This window comes from Acanthopagrus latus, chromosome 24, assembly GCF_904848185.1.
Source record: "Acanthopagrus latus isolate v.2019 chromosome 24, fAcaLat1.1, whole genome shotgun sequence".
NCBI lineage: Eukaryota > Metazoa > Chordata > Actinopteri > Spariformes > Sparidae > Acanthopagrus > Acanthopagrus latus.
Window position 1 is genome coordinate 10,073,239 of NC_051062.1, and position 27,287 is coordinate 10,100,525.

The window sequence follows — 27,287 nt, forward strand, 5'->3', positions numbered from 1 at the left end:
GCAAAGTTATGCTGATATGGAAAGTAATTAAAAACACGCCTACAATTTGCCTGGTGCGTCTTCCGAGTGCTTGCAAAACGATCGTTATGACTTTGAGAGATAATAACACGCTTGACGGAACAACCCTGAAACAGAGAGTTGAAGACTCCTGACTGCTGTTGTGCAGAACAGAGTTAAGTAACATAAAATCCATAGGTGTTAATAACTATATTGAGCAGCAGAACAACAAACATCATTAGCTTCCCAAGCAAATACCATTAAGCACGGGTGCCTCTTGAAAAAGCTTCCCATGTAGGGGGAGAACAGGATATCTCCCCCCTACAGACGCCGGTGATGAGACTTGTGTGGGAGGACGACGACACGGAGCGAGCACGTGAAAAGAGGAAGACATGGGAGGAGAACCCCCCCCCCCCCCCCGAAAAAACCACACGAGTCACACGAGAAGAAATAGAAACAGAAATAAGCTGGCCCACATTGCATTAGGAGATTCCGTTTGAAGATTGTCTGGCATGGAGAGGCAATCAGGAGAGCAGAGACTGTTTGGCCTCACTGCGAGCTATTCTGCTGCACCGCGAACACATCTCAAGTGTCCCTCCTCCTCCCCCTCCTCATCCTCCTCCGTCTTTCTCTCTCATCTATTCCTCATCAAGTGCTGCCTCCCCTAAACAAGGATATTGGCCACCAGGCAAGAAATCTGAGAAGACCGATCCCTTTTCAAGATGGTCTCTGCATCATTTCCAAGCAGAGGCAATCCCGCAAGGACGCTGGACAACCTAAAGTCATCTTGATGCTGGGAAGTACCACTGAGAGGGGGGTTTAACCGGGATATCACCCCAACATTTCAGACTCTTTCCCTGCCCCGTTACGAGACCGTTGTGAGCTGTGATTGGCAGCTGGGTTGATCTCCTTGAGCGGGTCAACAACAGAACCACACACTATTCACTTGAGAATCCCATCAATCACAGTTTGGCTTAATTAACCATCATTGATGACATGCTGAGGGCCCACTCTCTGAATGGGTGGGTGGATGAATGGATACAAGGAAATATGATAGATACACAGCCACAAAACTATAGCAGAAGATCACTTAATACTGTATGCCCCAAGGAGAACTCAGACTGCAACGCAAGCAGGAAAAGACAGGAGGTGACGCCATCGAAGAGCGAGACCGGCTCACATTTAGTAAACGTCTACAGCAGAGTTTTCAGTTTCATTTTCCCCTGCCATTTGATTTAAGGGCTGATTTTTATCTACTGATTGCTATTATGTTATTATCTTGGCTTTAAACAAGTCAGTCCCGGTGGCCTTGGAGAATAAGATGCAGGTTGAGTGCATTCGCAGACCTTTGTCATCTCTTCTTTCTTAGCGCATTTCCTGACGCCCCCTCATCAAACATGAAGTCAAAAACGCTTGGAAAATACATTGAAAACAAAATGGATCACATATTCCACCAAGGGTTGAGAGAATTACACATCTCTGGATATTTGAAGCTTTATCTCAATCATCTCTCAGTCAACAAGGACAAAACATCCTTAAATTGCTTAAAAAAATGGAAATCACTTTTTCAGCTTTTCAAATACAATGGCGACTCCATCTCCTGGGGAGGATCTTGTTATATGATTGAAAGCATCCAAACGCTGCTAAACAGACGTTGTGGTCAGATTGTTTTAACAGCTGTTGGTTCAAAAGTGAGGAATAAACTTCAATTCACAATTTTCGGCATGTCCTTCAAGTGTAAAGACAAGACGGAAACGTATGCATTTACAATTCAATGACAAACTCTGTCTGTTCAAGAAGACTGTCAGATACAATCAAAAGCATGGACAGCCACTAAATGGACCTTGTAGTGCAATTACATTGTCCAATTTCAGGGCTGGCTTTTATTTAAAGGTCATATTTGTAGGATAGCCAGCCTTAACAATTGACAAAACAACAAGGTCCATTTAGTGGCTGTTCCTGAGCCTTGGATTGTGTCTGACAGTTTTCTTGAACAGACAGAGTTTGTCACTGAATTGTCAGTTAACGTTTTTGATTCTGGGACCACAACAATACAATAATTTTCCAAGACATTACTTTGAGAAATTCAAAAGCATGTTTCTAAAAAGCTCCAAACTTCTCTGTTGAATAATGTCTAGACAGCCATATCAAAACCTGAAAAACCTTTTCTGTAACAGGAACAATCTGAACAAAGACTAGGTCTGACAAGATAGAAACCTCTGACATTCAGTGCCAGTTTTTGGCTTTGAAACTCTGTGCTACAGACGTACGTCAGTGGGAAATAAGTGTTGTGGTGCAATATCAAGAATTATCCAGAATAAGGGTTCAACACAGGCACATTTCTATCTAATAATGCTTAATCAAGGCCACAACCTGGTCCCAACACATTGTCAGGTGTTTCCAAAAGCCTGTGCCTCTCTCTCTCTCATTACTATCTGCCTGCCAGCACAGCCACAATTAGCACTGGCCCAATTCTCAATCACAGTGATGGACCACATAGACATTCAGTGGCCTCTGTGGGAGAGCACTAACTAATGCTCACTTCACGCAAGGCGCACATCCAGCAGGAAGAGGATGAAAAATATTGTTCTTTGGCTGTCAATAGATAGCTCCTCTTCATTATGGTTCTATCTGTGTCACCACACTCGCACATTCAACTGTCTGTTCGTCTGTCATCCAGCCGCCCGGTCCTGTCATCCATATATGTCCATCTTACTGCCTTCCCAGTCCAAATTCCATCTGTCAGTGAGCTGGCACTCACTCCACCGTGCTTCACCTGCTGCAGCGCATCCGTCCACTTCCCTGAAAAAGTCCTTTTCAATGATGACTCATGAAGAGGCTTTTTATTATTTCTGTGTGTGCATCTGCTGTGAAGCCTCTTACAGTACCAGTATCTGCACATATTCACTGTTCACCATTCCAATTTATTTGTCCAATTTCAGAAAAGTTTCACCTGCAGGCAACTTCTTTTTCACTCATAAAAAGGTTATACTCAAGTTATTGCATGTTTAGCTCATTTTCTAACGACATGGTACAGCAGGTATAGACAGCGTGCTTTAGAAACACCAGGTAGGCGGTCAGCCCCTTGAGCCTGTTGTGATACTATCTATGATTTCAGATCCAAAAGGATTAAGGTTGAAATTAACTGCAACCCTAACCCTGACAATGGTTTTCCATATCTAGAGTCTTTCGGTTTGGTTTTTTGAATGATGAATACAGACAAATGGTACCATTGCATGTAGTCTTTGCGATGTGTTCAAGACTCAACAGCTGACCTTCATTGCCACTGATTCCTGGATGTCTGTTTGGTGAGTCCAGCCATAAGTATGCAAGAGGACAAAACAAATCACCAGATGGTGTTTCCAAAAACAAAGTGTAAAGACTGACATTGAAAATTTTCTCTCAAAAACTCCCACAAATCCAAGCAACACCTGATGCTTGGTGCAATGTTATGTGAAGGTGAAGTGACTAGGCACTTATTCGTTTAATTTGGCAAAATCAGACCTGACCTTGGTGTTCTTGGCTTTCCGATGCCCAGGAATATGTTATACCAAAGGATGACTAATTGCTACATTTCATACTCTGCAATGTGCGTGTGTGTGACGGAGATAATGATGATTCATAACATTGGTGTCCGTGCAGCTCCGTCTTTAAGGAAGGATTTCGAGGAATTTTTTTTATGCCAATTTCACTGACTATGCTGCTTTTATCAGAGAATGAATACATTTAAATGAATAAACAAGTTATATCATATCGAGAAGATACAGAGAGTGGTTGGTTGGTAAATTCAAAGAGCTATGAGAGTTCTTGTAGCAGCTAAAATGACAGGCTCAACTCATTTAACATCAGAGGTGAACAAAATAAATGTATATTTGAACTTTCATGGTTGTTCTTGCTTTTTACTGATGATTCAAACTTTAAGGGTTACACAACAACCACTATCAAAACTTTTGTAACTGGCAAAAATGCCACATCATCTCATTGAAATCCCCCCAAGAAAAGGACTTCTACAATCTATATTTCACCTATGATTTACGCCTCTGTGAGGCAAACCAAGAGGCTTCAGCGTAGTTATTAATACAGCTTATGTGGGTCACTCAAAATGCGCAGCCCAAACTGGCATGCCTCAGAAGCTCTTCTGCCATTTCTCCGATCCCTCTGTTCTTCATTTGATCCTGCTTTCCGGTGCCCAGACCCAAACGCAAGCCCCAGACCAACAGAGCGGCGTCCCGTGAGAGGTCGTCTAGTCTGTGAAGTGAATGAGTATGTGTCCCATGCAGGAGCTTCACATATACACTAAGCAACAGAGGGAGGGAGACTTTTCTCCATCCATCTGTCTGCAGCCACAGCGCCCACTGATTCTGTTGTCACCCTGGCATCCTGGCTCTGCCTATTAGCCTGCTAGTTAGACTGGCATTTAGACTGGCAGGACACACATACGCAGGAGCCAAAGGGTCTCCTGCTTGGCGAGCACCAAACTGATGTAAAACAGTAGACAAACCCCGCAGGCGCACACCGCAACATGCAGCAGCTGCCACCTCCAATCACGTCACTCTGGCCTAATTTGATTCCATCTCGACAGGATTCAATTACATTTTATTAATTTTGGCACAGTGTAACTCCACAGAGTTTGATTCAATCTCTGGCAATGCAATTTAACTAGATGCAATCAGATTCACTTGAATTGAATGAATTTTTAAACATAATCTCTTCCTCCCTTCCTGCTGCTGTATAAATTGTATCACTGCTCACTCCATCCTTCTCAATTTTGTCTTTCGAGGATTCAGACTATGGAACATACCGAGTGCCAAAATCTTCCTACAAGAGGACTTACATTTTCTTGGCTTCTGGTTGGGAGAGACCCCCCGAGGAGAACATTAGTCACTTCCATGATAATAATGGGTAATTTGGGTGAAAATAGACTGAAGTTGGCAGAGGGCATTATTGAACATGTTGCTGTTTTTGCTCCGAGCCTCCCGCACTAACTAAAGGTTTATTTTAAATCTGAGCCGCCTACTGGGGCTTGTTGTCGGAAAGTCATCTCTCCTCTCAGCACCTCCGCTACAACCAAAGTTACCTAAAAGCCCAGAATGTGACATTTCCAGACAATACTGTCCACAAATAAGTCTGAACACATTTGCCACACAGTATATCTTAATCCCTGATACTAATCCTGTTAACCAGGCAGGGAGCTGATGTCTGTACAGCTTGTACACAGAGTCTGTCAAGCAACTCTTAAGCAAGGCACTGCACTGAAGACGACCTCTAAACTTTCCAGTGGATTTAGTTATGTAGAGGGTCAGATTATGAGACGATAGGTGCAGTTGTTGAACTCGTTTTGAGTCTCTTTGTGGTCCTTTTTGTGTCAGTGTGGTCGTTTTGATTCTCCTTGTGGTTGTTTTGCATCTTCATTCAGTCGTTTTTAACCTTGTTGTGGTCATTTTTGGTCTCATTTCAAGTCTTTGTCATTGTTTTGTTGGGTCATTTTTTGTCAACTTATTGTTGTTTTGCACCTGTTTTTGGTTGTTTTCTACTTTGTTGCCCTGGTTTTCATCTATTTGTAGTCATCTTGTATTTCTGTAATTGTTTTTTATGTGGTTTATCTGCATCTTCTTGTGATCTCTTTGTGGTTGTTGTCTTTTTGTGGTTATTTTGTGGGTCTGTCATTGTGTTTTTGTCATTATTTTAGCATCTCATTGTTTCAGGTCTCTTTGTAGTCATTGTGTGTCTCTTTGTCCTTGTTTTGAGTCTTGTTGCTGTTATTTTGTCTCTCTCTGGATTGTTTCAAGTCTCTTTGTAGTCATTTGACTCCCCAACAAGAATCAACACAAAACAGTCTCCGATCTAGGTGCTCCCTGAGCCCCACTGCCTGTTGCCCCACTAGGTAATCCAGTTATGACCATATGATGAGGATACTTAATACATGGATTCCCTGGAACTGCTGAAACGAGCCATTTGTGCAGAGTTCTAGTCACACAGCCACTGTTATTACTCTTTAATAATTTAACAGTCCTACAGTGGAGTTTGGAAATAGACTGGAGCATATGCAGGTAGAAAGTAAAAATATATGGCGATGTCATGTGTCAAAATGACTGCTCATTTCCCTCTCGGCCATTTCGTTCCCCCGCCGGTTGACAACAACCCTGCAGCACTGATCTCTGGTGGTGCTTCGCTGGCATATCCAGGTGTTTGGATTTCTACACTCTACGTGGCGTACAGATTCAATGCTAAGGCCTGAACTCAGCGGATCGAGTGCTAAAGGGCATACAAGAGAAATCAAAAGGCTTGCGGGCAAATAAATAGCATATCCATAACACCGAGATTGCCCTTTGTACAATTCAGAGGCCTGCTGACTCTAGTCGTTCCTTAAATTGATTTCTCATATGCGGCTGCCCCGAGGGGGCGATTCCATTTTCATATATACACTGGCTCTCTGTATGTATGCTCTCCGTCCGAGTCTATTAATCAAATAATGCAATCAATTTCACCTTGCAGGGCCGAGACACAGGCCATTTCTTTTGTGAACAGCTTTGCATGTCTTTAATGGGAGTTTGTGACCGGTGTTGCATGGCGTTAAGAATTGGGTGCAGCATCGTTCCGGGATCAAGTTATCAGCGTGGCGGGAGATAGAGGGAAACTTGTGGGGGTTACGGAAAAAAGCTTCTCGCAAGACTAGTGGCACGATTTTATGAGGGGAAAAAAAGAAGAAATCTGTGCTGCCCTCATTAATATTTACCCAGCGATTCATCCGTGTAGTTAGAGGCAGAGTACAGTGTGAACATGTGCCCCCCTGCATTTACAATCGCTCATGTGAGCATGTACATAAAGCTGAAGTACAGGATGTAAGCAAACCTCGCGCACACACACGGTTAAGCCTGGGCTCAGGGTGCAATGAGAGACACTTAAGCACAGGGGCATAAATCTTTTAAACCCTGCGCCACTGACATTTCCCCCCAGAGATACAGCGAAATATCTTAATTACGCCACTTAACATCACATCGGCGAGTCCCGGGTGAGCCCAAGCAAGCATATAATTCATTGTACTAAGCATCGGTAAAAGCCAAATACATAAACCATCAAGGATGCATGCTCAAGTGCAGGAGGTAGACGGTGAGCTGGGGACTTCAAAAAGCAAATATTTTCCTTCAGGATCCAGAGGGGAATAGGAGACGCTCCCCATCTGTGGTCATGAAGCGCTGATTTCTGCTTCTTGTCCTTTCATTGATGCTTTTGCACCAGCTCCAAGGCCACACGCTGATGAAAGAGCTTAGCATCCTGCACTCCAGCTCCAGCACATGCCCTTCAACTCAAAATTAGCCTTATTATTCATATTACAGCAAGTTCTCTGCATCGCCTAATAGGTCAATTTTATGTGGACGTTGCTATCACATTTAAAAAAAAAAAAAGCACAGTATAAGAATGGAAATTGGTGGGGTGATGTAACACGCGTGCAACAAAGGGCAAGAAACAAAGCCATGAATATTCCAGCTAAGGCACGAGAACAGTATAGCCTATGTCATCATTCCAGCCCATAAAAGAAGCTGATCATAACAGTAGTTTCCATTGTAAGGGCGGTTATACGAACTGCCAGTAACCTCCCCTCTTGTTGAGATGTCGAGCTGGCCTGGAGCATCTCGTTCGTGTGTGCTTGAGAAGTTTCCTTTCAGGGTCAGCTGCAAAACATCCATTGATAGGAGCTTCATGTTGTCTGGGGGTAGACATTTTAAGATCATGGATGACTGGTTGTTTTTATGCCCCGACAAACTCTCGTTTCATGAATGAATGTACAAACTGACCTCAAAGGACAACATAATCTCCTATTTGGTGGACCCTGCCACCTCTAGCTTCAAGCAGTGTCCTCAGGACCTCATTATCCTCTGAGAACAGCTTTGTTTACTCAGTCGCAGAGAGAATAAATATGCCTGAGTTTCTTTTTATTCCTCGAGTTTTCATTTCTTCTCCAAAACCCGCACAGCGCCCCTTTAAGCACTACCACTGGCGCCACACCACAGCTTGGGTCTAAACGTTATGCAAATCTAGTGCTACAATCATACATTTAGTAGCATCGGAGGAGCCAGTTGTTAAAATTCATGCTCATTTTTACACCTCAAACTGGATTTAATGTGCAGCATACTAAAAAAAATGTGGAGAAAAAAAAATCTATGCCTCTCCATATTTCTTTTCTTTTTTTTTTTTTCCACATAGGGACCCACAACCCCTTGAAGGGGGGGCTGTGACTGGATGAGATGCAACATGCTCTAACGACCAGCGGCTCATGTGGCTTCACTCTTGGCAGCACTTTGCAGCGCTCTACCCCCACCTGCCGTTGTGCGCCAGGAACCCAACGTGGCCACACTGCAAGAAAAACCCCAGCCACTCTCTCTTTCTCATCTTTAAAAAAAAAAAAAAAAAAATTGGACTTGAGACATTCTGTTTATATGTTTGTTGTTGTTTTTTTTGCGATGCAAATTAACTTGTCGGACCGCTGAAATCCAGCCTCAAACGCATGTAAATCGGCACTTGGAGAGATCAAATATTCGCCCCAAGAGCACATTTCTCTCTCCGCTTTAAGACACAGATTATACGAGAGGCTGCGCTGACAACACGCATGTGCCGCTTCCAATCGGCGGTATCTCAACTAACGTGTTCATTCTCCCTCCACGCAGACACACACACACACGCACACATGGGCGCGCAACGGAGCCCACCCTCCACACCAAGGTGCGCCGCGCACACGACACCCCCACCTCCAAAAAAAAAAAAAGAAAGAAAAAAGAAAAAAAAAATCAACTCAGCTGTCACCAAAATGCGGCTCATATTTCCAAACTTTTCCGGATGATTTTTTGTTTGTTTGTTTATTTGTTTAGACCCCTGCGCCCCGCACATCGGGCCCCGGTCTCGCCACGCACAGCCTGCGCACAAGACGCAGTAGACACTCCAGGTGGTGGAGGGGGGACGAGAGAGAAAGAGAGGAATACGGATCTCACATCCACTGTATGCTACTACAGTGTGCAGCGAGGCAGAGTGGACCGGAGAGGCGGTGGTCCGATTCTGATCGTGTCATGCGTGATGGCAATTTAAGTTCGGCATCGATTTGGAGCAGAGAGAGAGAGAGAGGAAAAAAAAAAAGCAGCACAGTATTTTCCAAAAGGATTTTAAAAACTAAAGAATATGACGGAGACAACAGTTTCAGTCCGGAGCGTACAGAGTGTGTCAACAGCTCACCCAACCCCTTAAAAAAAGGGACCCCATCATAATCCCCCTTTTCAGTAAGAAAAGCATTCTGGCCCCTCCAAGACGTGCCTCAACTACAAAATAACGTCCAGTTAAACAATCCAGCCCCCCTCTCTCTCTCTCTCTCCCTCTCCTCCTCTGTGCCACTCTCCCCCTCAGCTCTCCCCTCTCTCCGCCCGCTGCAAATCACGATGGCACCAAAAAAGAAAGAAAGACAAACATACACTCAACTTGTCCACAAAGTCGCCAAAGCAAGAGGCTGTCAGCGCGCTCGCCCGAGCAATCCCTACCTTGGCTGCCGCAGACGAGCACCCCGAGGAGATGGACGAGTTTGAGCATCATTTTCGGGCAGGTTTCGGGCCGCCGGACGCTGCTTTCAGCTGCTGTAAAAAAACGACAAGGGCGACACACACGCTCGGCTCCGTTCATCCGCCGTCTTGGGCTCCGCTGGCGACTGATCTGCCTCAGCCTCCTTCCTTCCCTTCCTTCCTATACGCGCGCTCCCGCTCGCTCGCCGCTCGTCCACCGCGCCTGTCTCTGTGCTGAGGACCCCCCCTCCAGCATCACTTCTCTCCAGTCCTGGCCGCTGGAAGCGTGGGATGAGAAAAAACAGACAGGATGAGGGGGAAATCAAGTATGGTTGTGTTTTTGCAGGACTTTATTGGGTTATTTAAAACGTGTTAAGGGGGGGGGGGTATCTTTCCATAGCAGGGGTGTATCTAGGAATTCTGGTTGCCCTCTTTGGGTCCATTCCAGATCTGGGCCCCTTGAACCCACCAACTAGGAAAAGCAGTGCATATATCTCAGTCCCTGCAAACAAGCAAAGTGAGGGACTGTTGCCCTGTGTGAATAAGGTGGAAACTCCCATAAGGGTCTCAAGCAGTTTTTGTATCCCACAACTTTGTACTTTGCTCGATTATATCAGCCAAACGAGCACCGAGCAAATGTTCACTGTAGCTGCCGAGCTAAAAGCTATGGTGCGCACTTGATCCGAGGCAGCAGCGAAAGCTCAACCACTCTCAAGGGCATAAAACAAAAAGCCATCCTTTTCCTTCTAGACACCAGAGTAGCCATGTAGCCATTTTAAATTTTTACACCAACAGACAGGATTAAATTGTAAACAAATAGGAAGTAACAAGACACAGATCCGTTTGCAGGGTATGTGTTATGTTTAGGTAAAAGGGTGAGGAAATGCAGAAACACACAGGAAACAGGCATGGGAACTAATAACAAGCTTTAATGAACAGCTGAAAAAAACTGGACTAGGACTGGCCATAACAACAGGCTCAGATGAAACACAGGCGGATAACACAGGACGAGCACAGGCTATATACACACAGAGCTGAACGCAGAAAGAGGGCGCGAAATCCCCACAGAGGGAGGAACTGAAGAGCGATGCACCAGGGCAAAAACTTCGAAGGAAAACAGGAAATCGCAAATTCACAAACAAGGACATGACAACACATGCGTGGTTACGCCTCAGACCTTGGTCGACAAGTAATGTGTTGGGCTAAATCTTGACAGAATTGAAATAAGATCTGATTCAAGCTAAAAGAATTCACCAACACGTGATAAAACAAAGTTCAGCTGCTCTGACGTAGTTGGGTATGTGACAGCAGTGATTATCACCTCATGCAAAGTAAGAGATCTCAGAACTGAAGGATTCATTTAGACTGACAGAACACCTTGTCACGTTATGTATGTGTAACACAATTAAATCGATGGAGTCCTCATTCAGGAGCCTGGGTTTAGGATATATATATATATATATATATATATATATATATATATATATATATATATATATATATATATATATATATATATATATATATATGAAGCCTTACCAATCAGACAAACTTGAATCATCCCTCCATATATCAAGAAATATGTCTAATAAGTGTGAGAAAACATGTCTATTGCCGTAGTGTCATATCCAGGGTTACATTTCATGGCAACAACAACTCATTTTTTTAGCACTAGACTTGACCCATATTGCTGTGCTCCGAACGGACAAGTGTCAAAAGTCCTCCGCGGCTGTAATTCCCCACAGTCGCTGGACAGACTGATGCAATGAAGGTAACAGGGGGCAGATAAGGGAACAGTCACAACCTGGAGGTCTAGAGGTGAGTTGTTGGCTTCCAGGATTTCGTTATAGTGCAATTTGAGTCAAACTAAGTGGAAACTTGGAAAATGGTGTGAAAATGGAGCCTGGAAATCATTTTTCCAAGCGAGGCCAGGTTAGAGATTCATATTTTTTTTTTCATCCTGTAATGTTCGCTGAAGAACAGAAAACCAGGTGAGAGTTCAGCTCAAACTCATGCAATTACTTAACAGACATTGTTGGTCCCAAGGTAAGATCTCAGTGCCTCGCTGCATTAAGACCCCTTTTCAACATTCTTCCACTTTCTCCCTTGCTGAAAGGTGTGATCATTATAAGAGAAAGTTAATCATACAGTTTTCTTCTTTGGAACAAGTGAAAGTGTGATTTTTGCTCCCGCTTCTGCTCCTTCCTGTGACAGTTGGCTCCCTCAATGGAAACAGTGCAAATTTATGGTTTTAATTGTTTAAACAGCGTGGCTGACGGAGTCATCGAAATTGCAAAGTTCAGGTTTTTCTTTCCTCCATACACCATCTACCTGCCCTTTAACAGGATAGAGAAGGGGCTAAAAAGACCTTGTAATGTAGAATATTCCAACCTCTGTGTGAAATGCTCTTGACATTAACTGTTCAGCATTTATTAAAAAAACCCCAAAAAACCCCAAAAAAAACCAAAAAAGAACCAAGTTTGTTTAAAGAGGGGAGAACATTTGCTCAGAGCAAGAAGGTCTTGAGTGCAAATGCGGGGCTTGGACTGGCCATCATCTTGTGTCCGAGTTCATGTTTTCCTTTGGTGCTTTGGTTCGGTCTGATGATGCAGAGTTCTGTCTGTTTTTGAACAGAAAAAATGTGCTCCTTAATGCTGTTTATGCAAAAGTTACAGCATTCACTGGGAGGGATTACGACTGCATTCATGCCGTCATAGTGATGGTCGAATTACATTAATGTTGGTCCTTGAAGGCAGCATGCCCACTCGCCTTGCTTCCTTCAGAATACTAAGTGTTCGTATATCAGCAAAGACCTATAATTTGCATCCTTACGCTGCTTTAAAATTGCACATTTTCCCCTTGCTTTAAATGAATAATAACATAATTACTGCTGTCAGGCGTTGCCCAACTGTATTTTAAGTCCACAGTCCATTTCACAGCTAACATGTCATCGATACGGACGCGCCACTTCACTGTTGCAAGGGATTGCATAATGCAGCTTCCTTTGTACCGGGGGAAGAAAGACTAAGTGTTTTTGCACCAGTGGAAGAACTTGTGGCCTGTCTTGAAGTCAGTCTGTCAGCGATCGCTCCGTCATCACCGCTGTCACCCGAGCGAGCCTGTTGCCCTGGCAACCAAGTTAAATGGCTGTATTGAAGAAGGGGGCCTCGCGCTGGAGTAATATGCACAGATAATTCATTGTTGAGGCCTTAAACAAGTTAACGCAGCATCCCCCTGATGAGTGATGAAGACACATTATTGCTTCAAGTTTATTGCAAAACTCACTGGTGGTGCAGCACTTAACAGTCCAAAGCCTCGATGTCTGACCCGCGATTACAACGCCTACATTAGCACGAGAGCTGCAATTTCTCAGCAAACACTGTGGCAAAAATGCAATGTTTGATGTCAACACGGCGTGATCTATAGTCTTCCTTCGATTTTAAAGCACGGGGGGACAAATGGCTTTCATCACATTAGCTTGGGACAAATGTGCATCGCCCTGCTTACTCACAAGTCTTGTCAACACTGGAGTATCTCCACTCTCGCTGTGACCTCTGCAGAATAACACAACACACTTCAAGTTACAGTCCATTAATATCTTCCACAGCAAGTTACAGTGGTGGAGAGGAAGAAACATTCACTAAAGCGCTGTGGCCCAGGAGCAATGCTCATGAATTTTAATGTCAGTATAGTATTTTCTTTTCAGGTCTTCTCCACGACATGCTATTGAATGAAAAATGCTTTCACTTCAAAATGTCTTCTCAAGAGCTGAAGTTTGCATTTCTGATTTTATATTATCACATGATGAGCCCTCTAAAATTATTTACAATGATGATGTAAACTAAGAAAGTATAGAAAACGGTTGAAGTTTGTTTTAAGGTGCAATTTGTAAGAATTTTAGTTAAACAAGATAAAGTTAACTAAAATGATCTGCCATCTTGTTAAAGTCGTCTTTGTACTGTGCTGAAAAGATATCAACTGATGTTAGCATGCTAACCAGCTAGCTCCCTCTAGCTGCACGGCTAACTGAGTAGTAGTAACAGTTACCACGGTGATGTGCGGCCCCTGTTGGATGTACATTTTTGTCAAGCAGCAAAAGACAACTTTCATTGTGTCTCCTTGTGGTATTACTGTTGACACTACTGTTGCAACATGGCTACTGCTAATAGCCCGGCTATACTGGCCAAAGCAAAAGAAACAGAACCTCTCAGGGCTTTGAAAAGGCAGCGTATTCATAAGAAGGCAGCTTTGTTACTGACTGATTTAGCAGGAAGAATGTCGGATTTGACCTCCCAGAATTTCACAACACTGGAGCGCTCTCCATTGAGTGAATAAATGTCTGTTCACTCTTGTTTGACCTTGACTTCTATCTCTCTCCTTCTTTGCCTTCTTTGCCTCCTCCATCAATGGGGTTATTTTTCTTTTGCAGTGTTTTCACAGTTATCCCAGTTGTTCCACCATTACCTGCGGATAGCGACTGGGGAAGACAATGCCTTTTCTGGCTCTTTTGTGCCTTAATTCGACCTTCATTTTTCTGGGAAAATTCAAGCCTGGTGGGGGACTAAATAGCACAGTGAATAGTTAAGAATGGTTATAGAATGGTTATAGGGAACCAATAAATATGAAGAAGGTGTAATTTTTTACACAGCCGCAACACTGTGCAATCAAAATTAACTTTAGAAAGATAATATAAACCTGTGATATAATATAATAAATACATTTATATAATATAAACCTAACCTGTGAACATCTACTTTATACTCCACAACATCTACATGGCAGCTTTGTTACTTCACAGACGAATTGAGACAACCAACAGTATGCAAACTGGCTAAATATATCCACTGGTGGAATGCAGAGGGGGCAGTTGACCCCTGGTGCCCCCTTGTTTGAAAAAAAAAAAAGAAAAAAATGCAGCGCAAGTGCCCTCTTGGATGCCCCTGTTGTAGGTAAAACATAATAAAGTAGCCCTGATGGTGCCCTGATGGTGAATGAAACGGTATAGGTGCACTCTCTTCATTGTAAATATATCACGACTTCCTGCACGCTCTCTAATATAATATCTGTCTAACACTGACAGTCACCTTTTAGTGTTCTCACCTCTATTCCTACTATTTAGGCCAAGTACTCCTTCCACCACCGAATACAGGAATGTATTTACATTTGTTGGGATCTTGATGATACATTTACTGTTTAATGCTTCTCTTCTTATTATTCTGTCGGGAGACTTTAAAAATAGACATGAAGAAAAGTGTGACAGGTCTTTTGCCAAGCAGACTGTGTTCTTCCACGAGAGTCAAATCCAATACGAACAAGTCAAAGTCACAATGAAAATCTCATATCGCACTGATTCTTCTGGGATTGGACACACATGTAGAGCACTGACCTGTTCTATGCCAGAGGGAAGAGGAAGCCAGCCACTCTTTGTTTCTGTCCTTCAAAATATATTAACAGTTTTCTCATCTCCCCAGATCTCCCCAAAGAAAAATAGGCACGTTTTTTAAATAAATTCCTCTCAAAGTGAGGAGTGAGCGGGTGTATGCTGCTTGTCAAAACATCAGCTCCCTCGATAATATGCCACACTATGCGTTATGAAGTCGCATGAAAGTGAGCCCTTCCTTGAAACAAATACAGTTATGCACATCATTGCCTAAAGTATTTTTTTCCCTCCCCTCAAGTGTAAAGAAAACATTGTGTATTTGTTAAAATTGAGGCGGCGGGAAACAAGTAAAAAACGCCTGCCTCAGCAACTTCTCCGACACGAAACACACTTTGTATTCAACAGAAGAAAAAGCGGGATTATTATGATTAATGTGGTGCATGGATGTTTTTAAGCAAATGACAGAGAGCAGAGCTGGTGGAACAGTGTTGATTCAGAAAAATTACACATGCTCAGTTGTGTGTATACAGTAAATGGTCCAAAGTGATGTAGACTTAGATAAATTGAATGTCTGTCAGCCTGGAAGGGGCTTCCAGATGGTCGTCCCCTTCAGAGCATGCTCAGATCGTCAGCCTCAGCAAGTCTATGGTTTATAGTTTATGGAGCCTGAAGCAAAACACAAGAAAATACGGTGAGCATCTGAATCTGTGCACTGTTGCCCCCCCCCCCCACTTTTCTTCCATAACCTTTTCTGTTATTTTGCATACTTATAAAACAAAACAAAATAGATGGATTCATCTCTTTTCCTTTGGGGAAAAAGATCCATCGAAACGGGTGAAAAGTACAGCAGTGAAAACATGCACCTGTCGCCTACAAAATGGTTTTATATATTATGAAACTGCTTTGACAGACATGTAAGAAAGTGAAATATGCTGACAATGAAACATTTTGCCATTTATATATGTGTGTTTCAAACGACACCTTTCCCATCCCAGCGGATGAATTTGCTTGTGTGTGTCAAGAACCTTAACCCCTAATCCCTCATCATCACAAACACGCTGGACTAACCGTAAACAGGAGAAAGCTGCCAATCACATATCTCATTAGACATCAAGAAAACATGGAAAGTGTTTGAAGACACATAGATGATGGAGGTGGCAAAGAAGTGAGACATCTCACGTTGTTGTGGCGATGGAAAATTACTGTTTTTTATGAGTCTTTGGAACATCTGCAGATGTGTTTGTGTCATCCAAACCCCAAAAATATCTTTTCCTAACCCTAACCATGGTGTTATTGTGCTGAGGACTAACCACACTAACACACGCATTGTCACAACAAGAAAAAAAAGAAAAAAAAAAAAAAATTCTCCTGTTTCTAAACAAAATGAAAGAGTTGCATGTTAATGTTTTTTTTTTTTTTTTTTGTGGCATGCACAAACAACCCAACGGCTGAACAGCGTTCAAGACGGTGGTTAGAATGAAAGAAAGAGGGAGGTGGAGCTCGTCTATTGGATTATACACAGCAGGGAATATTAGGAGAATATTCATTTTCAGTAGCCATGTAAACAGCTTAGTGGGAATATTGTGTTTTTCAGAAAGAGGGAAAGAGCCAGAATATTTCGAGTCAGTGGCATTGTTGTATTTAATTAAAGAGAAGGGGGAAAAGTGACATGTGAAGAGCCATCCTAGTGTCACAGTAGCTGACAAACAAGCAGCAGGCAATCAAATATGCACGATACGAGGAAAGAGCCATATTGATGGGATCTCCAGCGATCAAGAGAGCAAACTGAGTACAAACACGCTCACATCAACTAATCATGTAAAGTCAACATTTATCAGTTAGCAGCATGTGAGTGCTTTCTGCACTAAATCAACTTTTGAGTGTTTGTTTATGAGAGAGAGAGAAAGCATAAAAGAGGAGAAGGCTAACGGGTCTCGTGTACAGGGGGGGGGGCCTAATGGCTTGTTTAACACTTTATGGCTCAGCTTTAACGTGGCCTCGGAAAGAAGACTCAGTCCTATCTGCGGCCAACAGGGGAGACAAGTTGCTCCAGCCAGGCTGTGATTGAAAAACCCCAGGACAGCCCCCTGATTCAGCACACAATGCGGACAGCAGATAGAGGAACCACTGAACCACTTGGTAATAAAAACCAAAGGCGGCACACACATTGTTCCCCTGTCTTTGTGAGACACACATCCACACCTGCTGTATCTGTCTGCTGGGCTGCGCTACAAATCTGCAAAGCAAGCCCGGCTGATATCTTGGAGTCGACTCAGTTCCCTCAACATTTCCATCCTCAGTGGTGTCTCGCACACATAAATCAATTACAAATCCCTTGGCTAATTGTATTTGGACAATCTGCGAGTAGTGTATGCTACAAACAGATGCTTGTGGGAAGTGCTTTTGCGGTGGCGGTGGCTTTCGCTTACTATGTGAATACTCCAAATTCCTTTCATCAAAGCAGTCTCTGGTTAAAATCTAAATCTTTAAAGTGATCTTAAAGGCAAAAGAGAAACTATGCAGCAGCGGCCGGGTGGTAGATAGATTCCCAGAGGATTAACACTCTCTTATCAATTCGAGTTGTGTGATTTAGTCTCTCTCCTCTGTGTAGTAATGCGCTGTGAATAAACAAATCACACTTGTCTCATGGTGTAGAATGAAAACTCACTTGACGGCTTAAAAAGAAAAAATAGTATTTTTTATGGTCGATGGATAGATGGATTGAATTAGTAAAACTGAATTAATAAACTGGAATAGGTCCTGTCAAGACATTTGAATTATAAAACTTTTAAAATCTCTAAAATATGTTGATGTTACAGAAGAAGTTTAAAGCACTGCCAGAAACAAATGTTGTTTGTGACACATATTTCTATTCTATAGGCCTCCCAACAAGTGTTTCATTGTTCGCAAATAAAGTTTAAGACTCTACATAATGTCGTTTCTGTACCATTGTATCGGCATTTGCCTCAAAGGTCCAATATGTACAGAGGCATTGAATTGGTAGGTTGGCCAGCTACCAATCCGAAGCGTCAGAATTTGATGCTGGGACTGACTCAACAATCAATTATCTTTCAAGTTGGACCTTTAATAGCACAATCTTGTGTTGTTAAACATATTCAACTGATAGCTGTCATGGACTAGAGCAAACTCAGAGTACTACCTGTAAAGCTTAGCCATCACAGGTGGAGCATGTGACACTCACTTGCAAAAATATTGCTAAAAGCCATAATTCATTATTCAATGCTTCATAAATTTAGAGCGTCCAATCTGTAGATGTATTATTAATGTTGTCAAGCAGGGACTTTAAGCACTTATTATTCTTTGAAAAGTACAAGACATGTGTCAAAGGATGAAAATCATATTCCGACGGAAAACCTTACATTCTCGCGCTATTAGGCAGTTCTGTTAGACAGCAAAGGGAAGATGATTTGCAGCTTAAGTCAAAAAGCATCACTTAAGCCCATCAAACATCCATTAAACATCATTTTTAATCTCAGTCCATTGATCCAGAGTGCTGCAGATCAACAAGTGTATTACAGCTATTAAATTAAAAGGGTTTCTCCTGGATGATACCTGACAGGTCGCATGGTGGAAATATACGTGAAATGTACTTTTCATGCAGGACTATAGATAAAAGGTAATCTCACTTATGGTCCGAAGATCAAAACAAGAACAGACAACTTGAGTAGGATCCTTGTCAGACTGAAATACTGTCAGTCTGTTGGTAAATGTTTGAGTTTCTCTCTGATGGTGGGTTTCCTCATGCACACATCTACCAACACAGAATTTTCTATATACTTGCAGAAAAAGCATGGGGACATGACTCTGTGCCAGGGTCTACTCTAAGCATATTTTTTATGTGTACTGTAGGTGTATGGCACTAGAAACTTTGCTCTGACTGCATCCCTAAGAAACTTTTACAGTCTGTCAGTAGTCTCGGTCACAGAGGAGCCATAAAACTCATTTGTTTACAGTGTTTATGGGGTAATTTTGTCATCAATTTAACACCACAATTAGGACTTTAAGCTGTCCGGACCCTCTCATCAATTATGCAGCGCTTTAAAACTACGGGATGAAAGTTTTTCCTGAGCCTCTGTGCCTTTTTTATTGTTATGACCTCTAGCCACAGACATAAAACGAACAAATATTATTTATGTTTTGGTTTATTCCACAATCAACACATAGCAGATATCAATTTCATTTAATGTGGTGTCTCACTGTGAGAGTGTTCAAAGAGATGAAAGTCCAGTTTTGCGTGCAGGTGATACACCAATCATTGCCAGAACCATAGCTAGAGGACACTTGTCATGATGGTGATAAAAAGGAAAAAGCTGTTTGGTACTGCAACAAATGTACTTGTTGTTGGGTTTAGCGAAAGATCAAGGTATGTATGTGACATAAGTTTAACTCTTAGAAAATTGTCCGCATAGTTCAAGTGTGAAAGAAGCTTATTACAATCGAGATTTCATTTTATAGTTACCTCTAGTGTCTGGAGTAATTATGACAGCAGCAAAGGAGGATGTCAGAGACAAGAGCGACAGTGGATGACCTTTAAAGTAAACAGACTTAACAGGTTAGGCAGATGGTTGGGAAATTAATTGGTTTATGTGTATTTGTGCAGGATGAGGTCACCCTTCAGGTTGTTTCCAGGAACTGTGGATTTCACAGGGTCTGAACTGACTCAGATGAAATGCTTAATTCAGTATTTAAAAGTAGAGAAACTGAGATGATTTATCCATGCCATACATCTAAACCTCCTAGTCCTCCTCCTCCTTATTCGCACCTAATACAAAAAGAAAATCAGTATGAACCAACACAGAATCCATGTTCCTGCTTCCTTTATTAGCACATACATGGGTCTGTTCCTGAACATCCTTGAAGCAGCAGTGAGTGTGTGGGCAGCTGGGTGGATATGAGGGGTTAGGCGCGATTGTGGAGGGGAGTCTTGCAGAAAGTAATCCCCCAGCGGCACGCCAAGCGAGCCTCTCGGTGGTCAGAGGCTTTCGTCAGCCCGCTCATTAAAGCTCCCCTATCTCTTCTTCTCTCTGCTTCAAATTGCCTTCCCAGCCTCATACTGCGTTGGGGCCAGAGGGTCAACAGATTATCTTCTTAATCCCGTTAATCCGTCCTCACATCAGTCCGGGATGATTCTCACCATAATTGTATTCGCTGCCGCCTCAATTAGAAAGAAGCAGGGGTCTGAGGAAATGAGGTGGAATGAGACATCATGACGGATCAGCGGCGAGGATGCACATACGTTTGTGGTCAGCGTGTGTGTGTGTAGCGTGCATGAGTGGAGGAGGGAACTGGAGTTCAAGGCTGTGGAAAGTGGTCGGGTTTGGTTCATCACTGCGGGTGAAACGGTGACAGTAGTTCAGTGGGGTGAAATGGTGACTGCCTGACCGCGCCGTGCTCCTGTCGGCGGCGGCGGCGGCCCCGGCTGATAGCTTAGTTTAAGGACCAAACCGCTGGGTGAAGCGACATGGACAGAAACTGTGCATCCATGTGTGTGTGAATCAAAATATTCAAATCAAAAACATGACTGCTTCCGTCCGAGCGCATGTCTGGGCAGTCTGTGTGAATAATATGTAAATAACATGAGTTCACAGTACATGAGCATCTGTGTGCTTCTTCACACTTCTCCTATTATCCCTGTCAGTGCGCTGAGTCAAAGGTTAACCACTCCTAATGGGTGGACATTATGTTAATTAGACCATCTATTAGCATCCTGTCAGATTAGGCTCAGTCGACACGATGCTCGGTCACAGGGCAAGAGGCTGAGAAAATCCAACAGGGGTTTTAGCCCTTGGAGAACTTTTCACTCCTAATGGCACCACACAGTGTGGCAAATGTCTTCAAGCTGGGGCTGATGTTATAGGTAATGGCCAGGAACTAAAGACATCTAAAGAATGTGGTGCACCAGACTGAAGAAGCACTTAAAGGTTTGATTGGGACCTGTACTTAGATTGTGTTTCGTATAAGCCACGGGAAAGGCAATCTGCGATGTTTTGTGCTTGCTTCATTTGAGTGCACGGTGTCAGATTAAAGGCAAAGTAGTGCTTTTAAAGAAAAATTCACCAGTTAATACCTCATTGCACTGAGTTTTGGTGACACTGTCCGTGTAACTAAGCTTTAAGGGTCCAATTTGAAAGAAAGTTGTCTTTTTAGTCTCTTTCCTAACTCGTCAAATACAAAGACTTTGGGTTGGCAAGTCAGGCTACCAAACCAAAGCCTCGGTATTTGAGTTGGGAATGAGACTTAATCAGTTTACTTACAAATTGGACCTTAAAGGATTCATCAATGATCGTGAACTGGTGGCCCAACAAAGCTTCCCATCCAGCCCGCAGAATAGTCATGGATTAAGAAAATGTGCACATCCAGGCTAACGTCATCCTCTTTGTAGAGCCAACCATACCCCATGCTGGCCAGTCTGTGGATCCAACAGCAGTGCACTGGCCAGATGGACAACAGGAAGTAACACAAGGTTGTCAGAGATCATAAGCTTGTCTATTAGACGCAGAAGGGTCACTTGGGTTTATCTTGACTGGCCACATCACGTTTGTCTGCTTCCTGTGATCCTGAAGAGGAGTCTTTTTTGTTGAGATAAGGACTCAATCATTGGCATCTGAACCATGAGACTGAGCCCTGACTGCCTCTTTGGTGGAAGTCTGAGTGTATTTTCTAGTTAAAGGTCCAATTTGTGAGATAGCTGATTGTTGAACCTTATTCCCAACTTGTCAAATACTGACGCTTTGGGGTGGTGGCTGGCTCGACCAACTAACTCAAGTGTCAGTATTTCATGCGTTGGGAGTCAGACTCACCTATCAATTCTCTTGCAAATTTGACATTTATGTGTCAAGTTATCATTGTAGATGTCCCATAGTCTTTTTGTAAGACAGTGAAACTATTCAACAATAACAGGATAATTAGACTGAAGTATTTTAATATTTAAGAGTCCAGAACCCAAAGTGTCTGGCCCTTAGGCAACTCTAGTTGATGATCCCTGCCATACGCCAGTCTCCCTTGTTACTTCACCCAGCTCTTCTGGGAGGAGCTCTTTCCAAGTCAAATGGGATTTATTATCCCTTCAGTCTGTTCTGGGCTCGCCTTGGGATCTCCTCCCAGTCAAACATACTGTACTTCAACTGGCTTCTTTCGATGCAAATGAGCTTCTTCCACATGTCCAAGCTGTTTACCCCCATGCCAAGTTCTTCCTAACTTTTACAGAGGCGCAATAGAGAGTATTCGAACAGGAAACATGAAATGTCCACGGATAGAAGTTGGACAGAATTATTGTAAGATCAAGATATTCCTTTATCAGATGGAGAGACACACTCTCAACAACAAGGGAACAATCCTCCTGTTCCTTTCACAGTGCCTTAGAATTGGCAGCTTTGACTTTTATTCCCACTACTTCAAATTTGGTGGCAAACATCCTCGGTGTACAGTCACAGATTGTTCAGGCCAAAACAACTACATGATCCGCTGTCATGACATTACCCCACTGGACACTCTCCACCCCACGGCTGCACCTTGAGATTCTCGCCATGAAAATCACAAAGAGATTAAGCGACAAGCCACCAAGAGGAGTCCAACACCCACTGTGAGCTGGCTTTTGGCAGGCATTTTGGACTGGTCCGTATTTCACTCACTCTGCTGTTTGGAGCAGTAAAGAACCCAGGAAAGAAATAGCTGAATATGATCAGTGGTCCAGACTTCAATTTGCCCTCAATTAATTTTCCTGTGCCATGCTTTTTCAGACATGAGGAACTGCCGGCTATGAGATGTCAACATCCGTCTTTTACCGAACAAAAACTTGATGTTTTGTAGGCTATTTCTAAGACAGTAGATGTGCAGTTTGTCCTGTACAAACTGAAGGAGTTTATATTGCATTCTCGCTCCTGACAAACTGCACCACAGCACAAAGCACTCAGAGGAGGACTGAGACCTGCACCGTCAGGCCTTTCTGTGCAGTTATTTATTTGTTTTGAATGACCTATGCTGCACAAACAAACTGCACTAAAGGAGTAAATGGTCCATAGTGAGGGTCTAAAAACACTACAGACATGCCTGATGTGAAGGTACACAAAGATGTTTTTTTCTGGTGTGGGTAAGGAATTTAAGATATGCTGAACATTTATTGAGGTTTCAAATGTGAAAATGTAATTGCTGCTAACACAAAAATTGACTGGTTTGCCATATGTTTCTGAACTGATTGCTGTTTTCAGACTTTGATTGAGCCAAAAAACCCTGCAGGTATCAATTCAGACATTCCAATTTCCATTCAAATAGACGCCTTGTGTATTGCTGATTTCTCATCTACAATCGGAACAAACTTCTTAACTTTAACTTTCAATTTCCATCTTCCTGATAGTCATCCTTGCTGGATTGTTTACATCCATTTCACAGCTTTGCATTATACGGTATATTTTATGATGTTATCGACTGCAGTGACTTCATAACAATATCCAGGAGAGTGTATTGCCTAGGGGCCCCACTTATCCAGTGTGCTCCACTAGAATTAATATGCTACTTGATATTACCAGGGTTCAGTGCTCTGCTTCAGGTGGACTTTTACTCACTGTCGCTGCCTCTCTCATTCTCTCAGTCACCTTTCTGTTTGTAGTTCTGTCTTCCATATGTGTCACTGTGCATTAACAGAACACAGCCAGAACCACCAAACAACATGTGTCGCTTCTGTGCGTAAACATAAATGCACTGGGAGGGAAAAGGACTGAAAACGGGAGGTGTGGTTGTCATCCTCCTGAATGGATTACCCTCTTCAATCTCTCTGACCTTCAGTGTCTCCATGTCGGATGGTGTGAAGTCAAGCTTGGACGACCTTTGGATTTTTTTTACACAGGACTCCCAGACCACCAACGTAACTCTTATCTATCTCTGGGGCTGATAATGCCTTCCCTCCTCCCCCTACTCATCTTGATGTGGAAAAGTCAGCTTTCCTCATATCGCTAGATGCAGTAAGAAAGATTACGACTTGGCAGGCGCGTGTGTGTCCGCATGTGTGTGTCAGAGCAAGTAACCAGTGGGACTGTGAAAGACGGAGAGAAAGAACCTGAAATTGGTTAAATTGCCGCGGTACAATAATGGAAGGTAATTTCTTCAAAGCTTTTACTTTTGAATCAAAGTGCTTAATGACCTAGCTCACTTTTGGGGCCGTGTTCATTCTCGAAAAGGGATCAAAATGCAAAATACACATCAAAAAGGGGCAGCATTAAGACTTGAAAAGCTGTGTTCTTGTTGTTCTGAATCAATAATTGCACCAGAGTTCGCATCAGTGTTTGCTTGAATCAGTGATGGGTAAAAAGTAGCTTGTAAAAATCATGATTCATAGCAAGTAAGCTATAGTAAGTCTGAATAACGCAGCAAGAAGAATCTAAATATGAAATTTGACCAGAGCAAATTATGCATGCCAGTCCATGTTCCTTCTTCTTGTTCTTCATGTTGTAACTTTAGTTTTCTATTTCATGTTGTGACAGCACTCTGCTTATGTTCTGGCTGACTTTAGGCACAACAAACACTTGGTTAGAGTTAGAAAAAGATCATGTTTTGGCTTGAATTCCTTTATTGGCACCACAAACACAAATGGAAATTGTACTAAGATCTCCTTAAAAACATGGCCTGTTCCAATGTCAAAAGTATCTGGTTTTGTCGCCACAAACATGGCATGGACGTGCCAAGGTCTTCAAAAACACAGCTTGAGACCTTCTCCAAATTATACAACATCTGCTTACAGATTTTAAAACACCCTGATCCCTCGTCAAAAGTATCTAGCTTTGTTGCCATCAACACAGATGAAGAAGAAGAATATCAGCTTCCTGATACGTCAAACACAGCTGGAAATGGTCCCAAGATTTCCATAAAAACATTTGGTGGTGTTTCAAAAATGTTTAAAACACCCTGATCCATGTCAAAAGTATCTGACTCTGTCGCCACAAACGCGGTATGGATGTTGGGAGGCCACATCAAAAACGCCTGGTTTGGTTGCCACAAATGTCCTTCCTACTTCTTCTAGGAAGAATACTGGCTTCTCGTCCTGATATCTCCATAAAAAACATTACAGTCTCCTGCTTACAAATGTTTAAACATTGTCTTAAACAGTGGTTACTGGCTTGGCAGCCTTCTCACCTGTAACCCACCACCCTTCTACTTCACAATGTGACAGGTCATAAACATGTTATGTGAACGTGATATGACATGTTTTGTAGATAAATCAATATGGTATGCAGGCCTATGAAACATAGAAATTAGCAGTTTGCAGTTTCCTGACAACTGTCCGTCTTTAACAAAGTAGTTAATTACTGCACTGGTTACTGACAATGCAACTTCTCAGTCACAGACCTTCATCAAGCATTAAATTCACAATATGAAACAACATCTTTATAGGCATTAGCTGTGATAATTAAAGTATTTAAATCAAGAACACTTCAAACAACTGCATCAATAATTCATCAAAAGACTAACACAAGATAAACTGTCAATAGATTCAGATGTGTGTTTGTGTTTTTCTTTCAAACTAGTCAAACTTATAAGCAGAAAGAGTTGAAATCCCTCTCGCTGTGAGCAGTGTGTTCATTTTAAATCCAACTTTTGTTCCTCAGGTATTAAATCAAATATGAAACAGCAACAAGTGCCACAGGCTGAAACAAGCAATAAAAAAGGAGGCAGAGATAGACTGTTGATATACTTTGTTTTCAGGAATTTTTACTTTTAGTTTTGTCCTTGGGGGCTGATATAACAATTTAATTGTCTGTTGCAGGAAGTCGCTGAATTATAAATTGAGGAAGTTGTTGTTCAATATTTTATATGTGAGATGTTTCTAAACCTTAACAATTACTTAAGAAATGGTTTATAAAGCATCACATTGTGTAATAAAAGTGAATGAACTTTTAACTTAAGCTGAATTAACCATGAATTTAGGATCAATCAATGATAGCTATGTTAAAGATTTTCCTGACTTTGATGCCAGACGAAATCCCATGACCAAAACGTTCCATTTACAGCTCTTCTAAATATCATTCAAATGCAGTAACCTTTGAAAGGAGTGACAGATGGGTGAAAACAAAAGGCAAGCATTAGAAATGTAAGCTGATGTCAAGAAATGAAAGACAGGCATCAAAAGGGCAGGCTAAGAAGAATCCAAGAAAAAAATAAGAATAAGAACAGGGAACACAGGAGCAAATGAAGACAAACCAGTGCCAGGAGGAAAACAGAGGATATAGAAACAGACGAGGGTTAAAGGACAAATGAAGCACAGCTAAAAGACAAAGGCCGGATGTGGTAAACATGCAAGACACACAAGGATGAATTCTACAGAATAAAATAAGAAACGTTGAAACAGAAAAACCAAAATCATAGACGTGTAACCTGGCACAAGTGGATTCATATCAAGGGCAAAAAACAACACTTAATTTGAAGTTTTGTCCGCATGAAAATAAAGTTTCTGTCAGTCAAAAAAATATGTGCCTAAAACAGTGGTGGTAAAAGAGTGTTTTAATCACATTTAAATACTTAATGTAATTCTGTTACTGTCCCATGTGAAGGGTCATATTTTAATGCAAGGTTGTTCTATCATGTTGAGTTAATGTGTATAAATTAAATCATAATTCTCTTTACACAGAACTAACATAACTAGATGGAAAATTGACATGAAAAAAAAAAAAAAAAAACTTTATCAAACTTAACAATTATCTTTACAGAACTGATGTGAGATCTTCTTTTCATCTAAATAATCCTCAGGCTATCACTCAAATGAGTTTTTAATGTACTGCTTTGACTTCATTGAAGTCTATATCTGATAACTTTAATCAGCTGGAATGTGATAATTACAATATCTGCTGCTGCATTGGAAAGATTAATTTAATAGGGACAACAGATGATGCTCGTGAGTCCCACATAACATCGTAACAGCTGTATTTAAATGATAGCAAATTACATACTGTAGTCTAAATTATATTGACTCCACAGTTGACCTTTCTGAGGCAGATTACATTGACTGAACTGTAGAGTGAGGGGGGCGCAGAGGCAGCTGCAGAACCATCAACATCACAGCATCCGACTACAACTCGTACCTCATCCAGAGAATTGTCAAATAATGCTCCTTCTACCAATATATCTCTGCTGAATTGTATAACATATGTCAGCTGATGACTTTTGCCAGAATTTGAGCACAAAGAACATCAGCTGCTTGCACAAGTAACAGCCAAGCATTTTCACTCAAGTTGAAAAGAAGAGATGATTCTGAAGAGAGAGGCACAGAAAGAGAGGTTTCAGGTGTCCTTCAAAAAACTAGGTCACATAATCTCAAAAATAGGAATGTTGCCTTGAGATGAAGAGCGAAAACACGTGAG

General features: G+C 42.2%; 1 protein-coding gene across 7 annotated transcripts in view; it reads right to left on the minus strand.

Moving 5' to 3' along the window:
* The window catches only part of LOC119015499 (neural cell adhesion molecule 2-like), a 499,946-nt gene that overhangs the window by 321,894 nt on the left and 150,765 nt on the right, over positions 1-27,287 (minus strand). For all 7 annotated transcript variants that reach the window (XM_037091542.1, XM_037091541.1, XM_037091536.1 and 4 more), the window contains one exon: positions 9,522-9,817. In XM_037091542.1, the coding sequence (XP_036947437.1) occupies positions 9,522-9,660 (139 nt within the window). In that variant the 5' untranslated portion in view covers positions 9,661-9,817. The remainder of the gene's footprint in view (positions 1-9,521; positions 9,818-27,287) is intronic.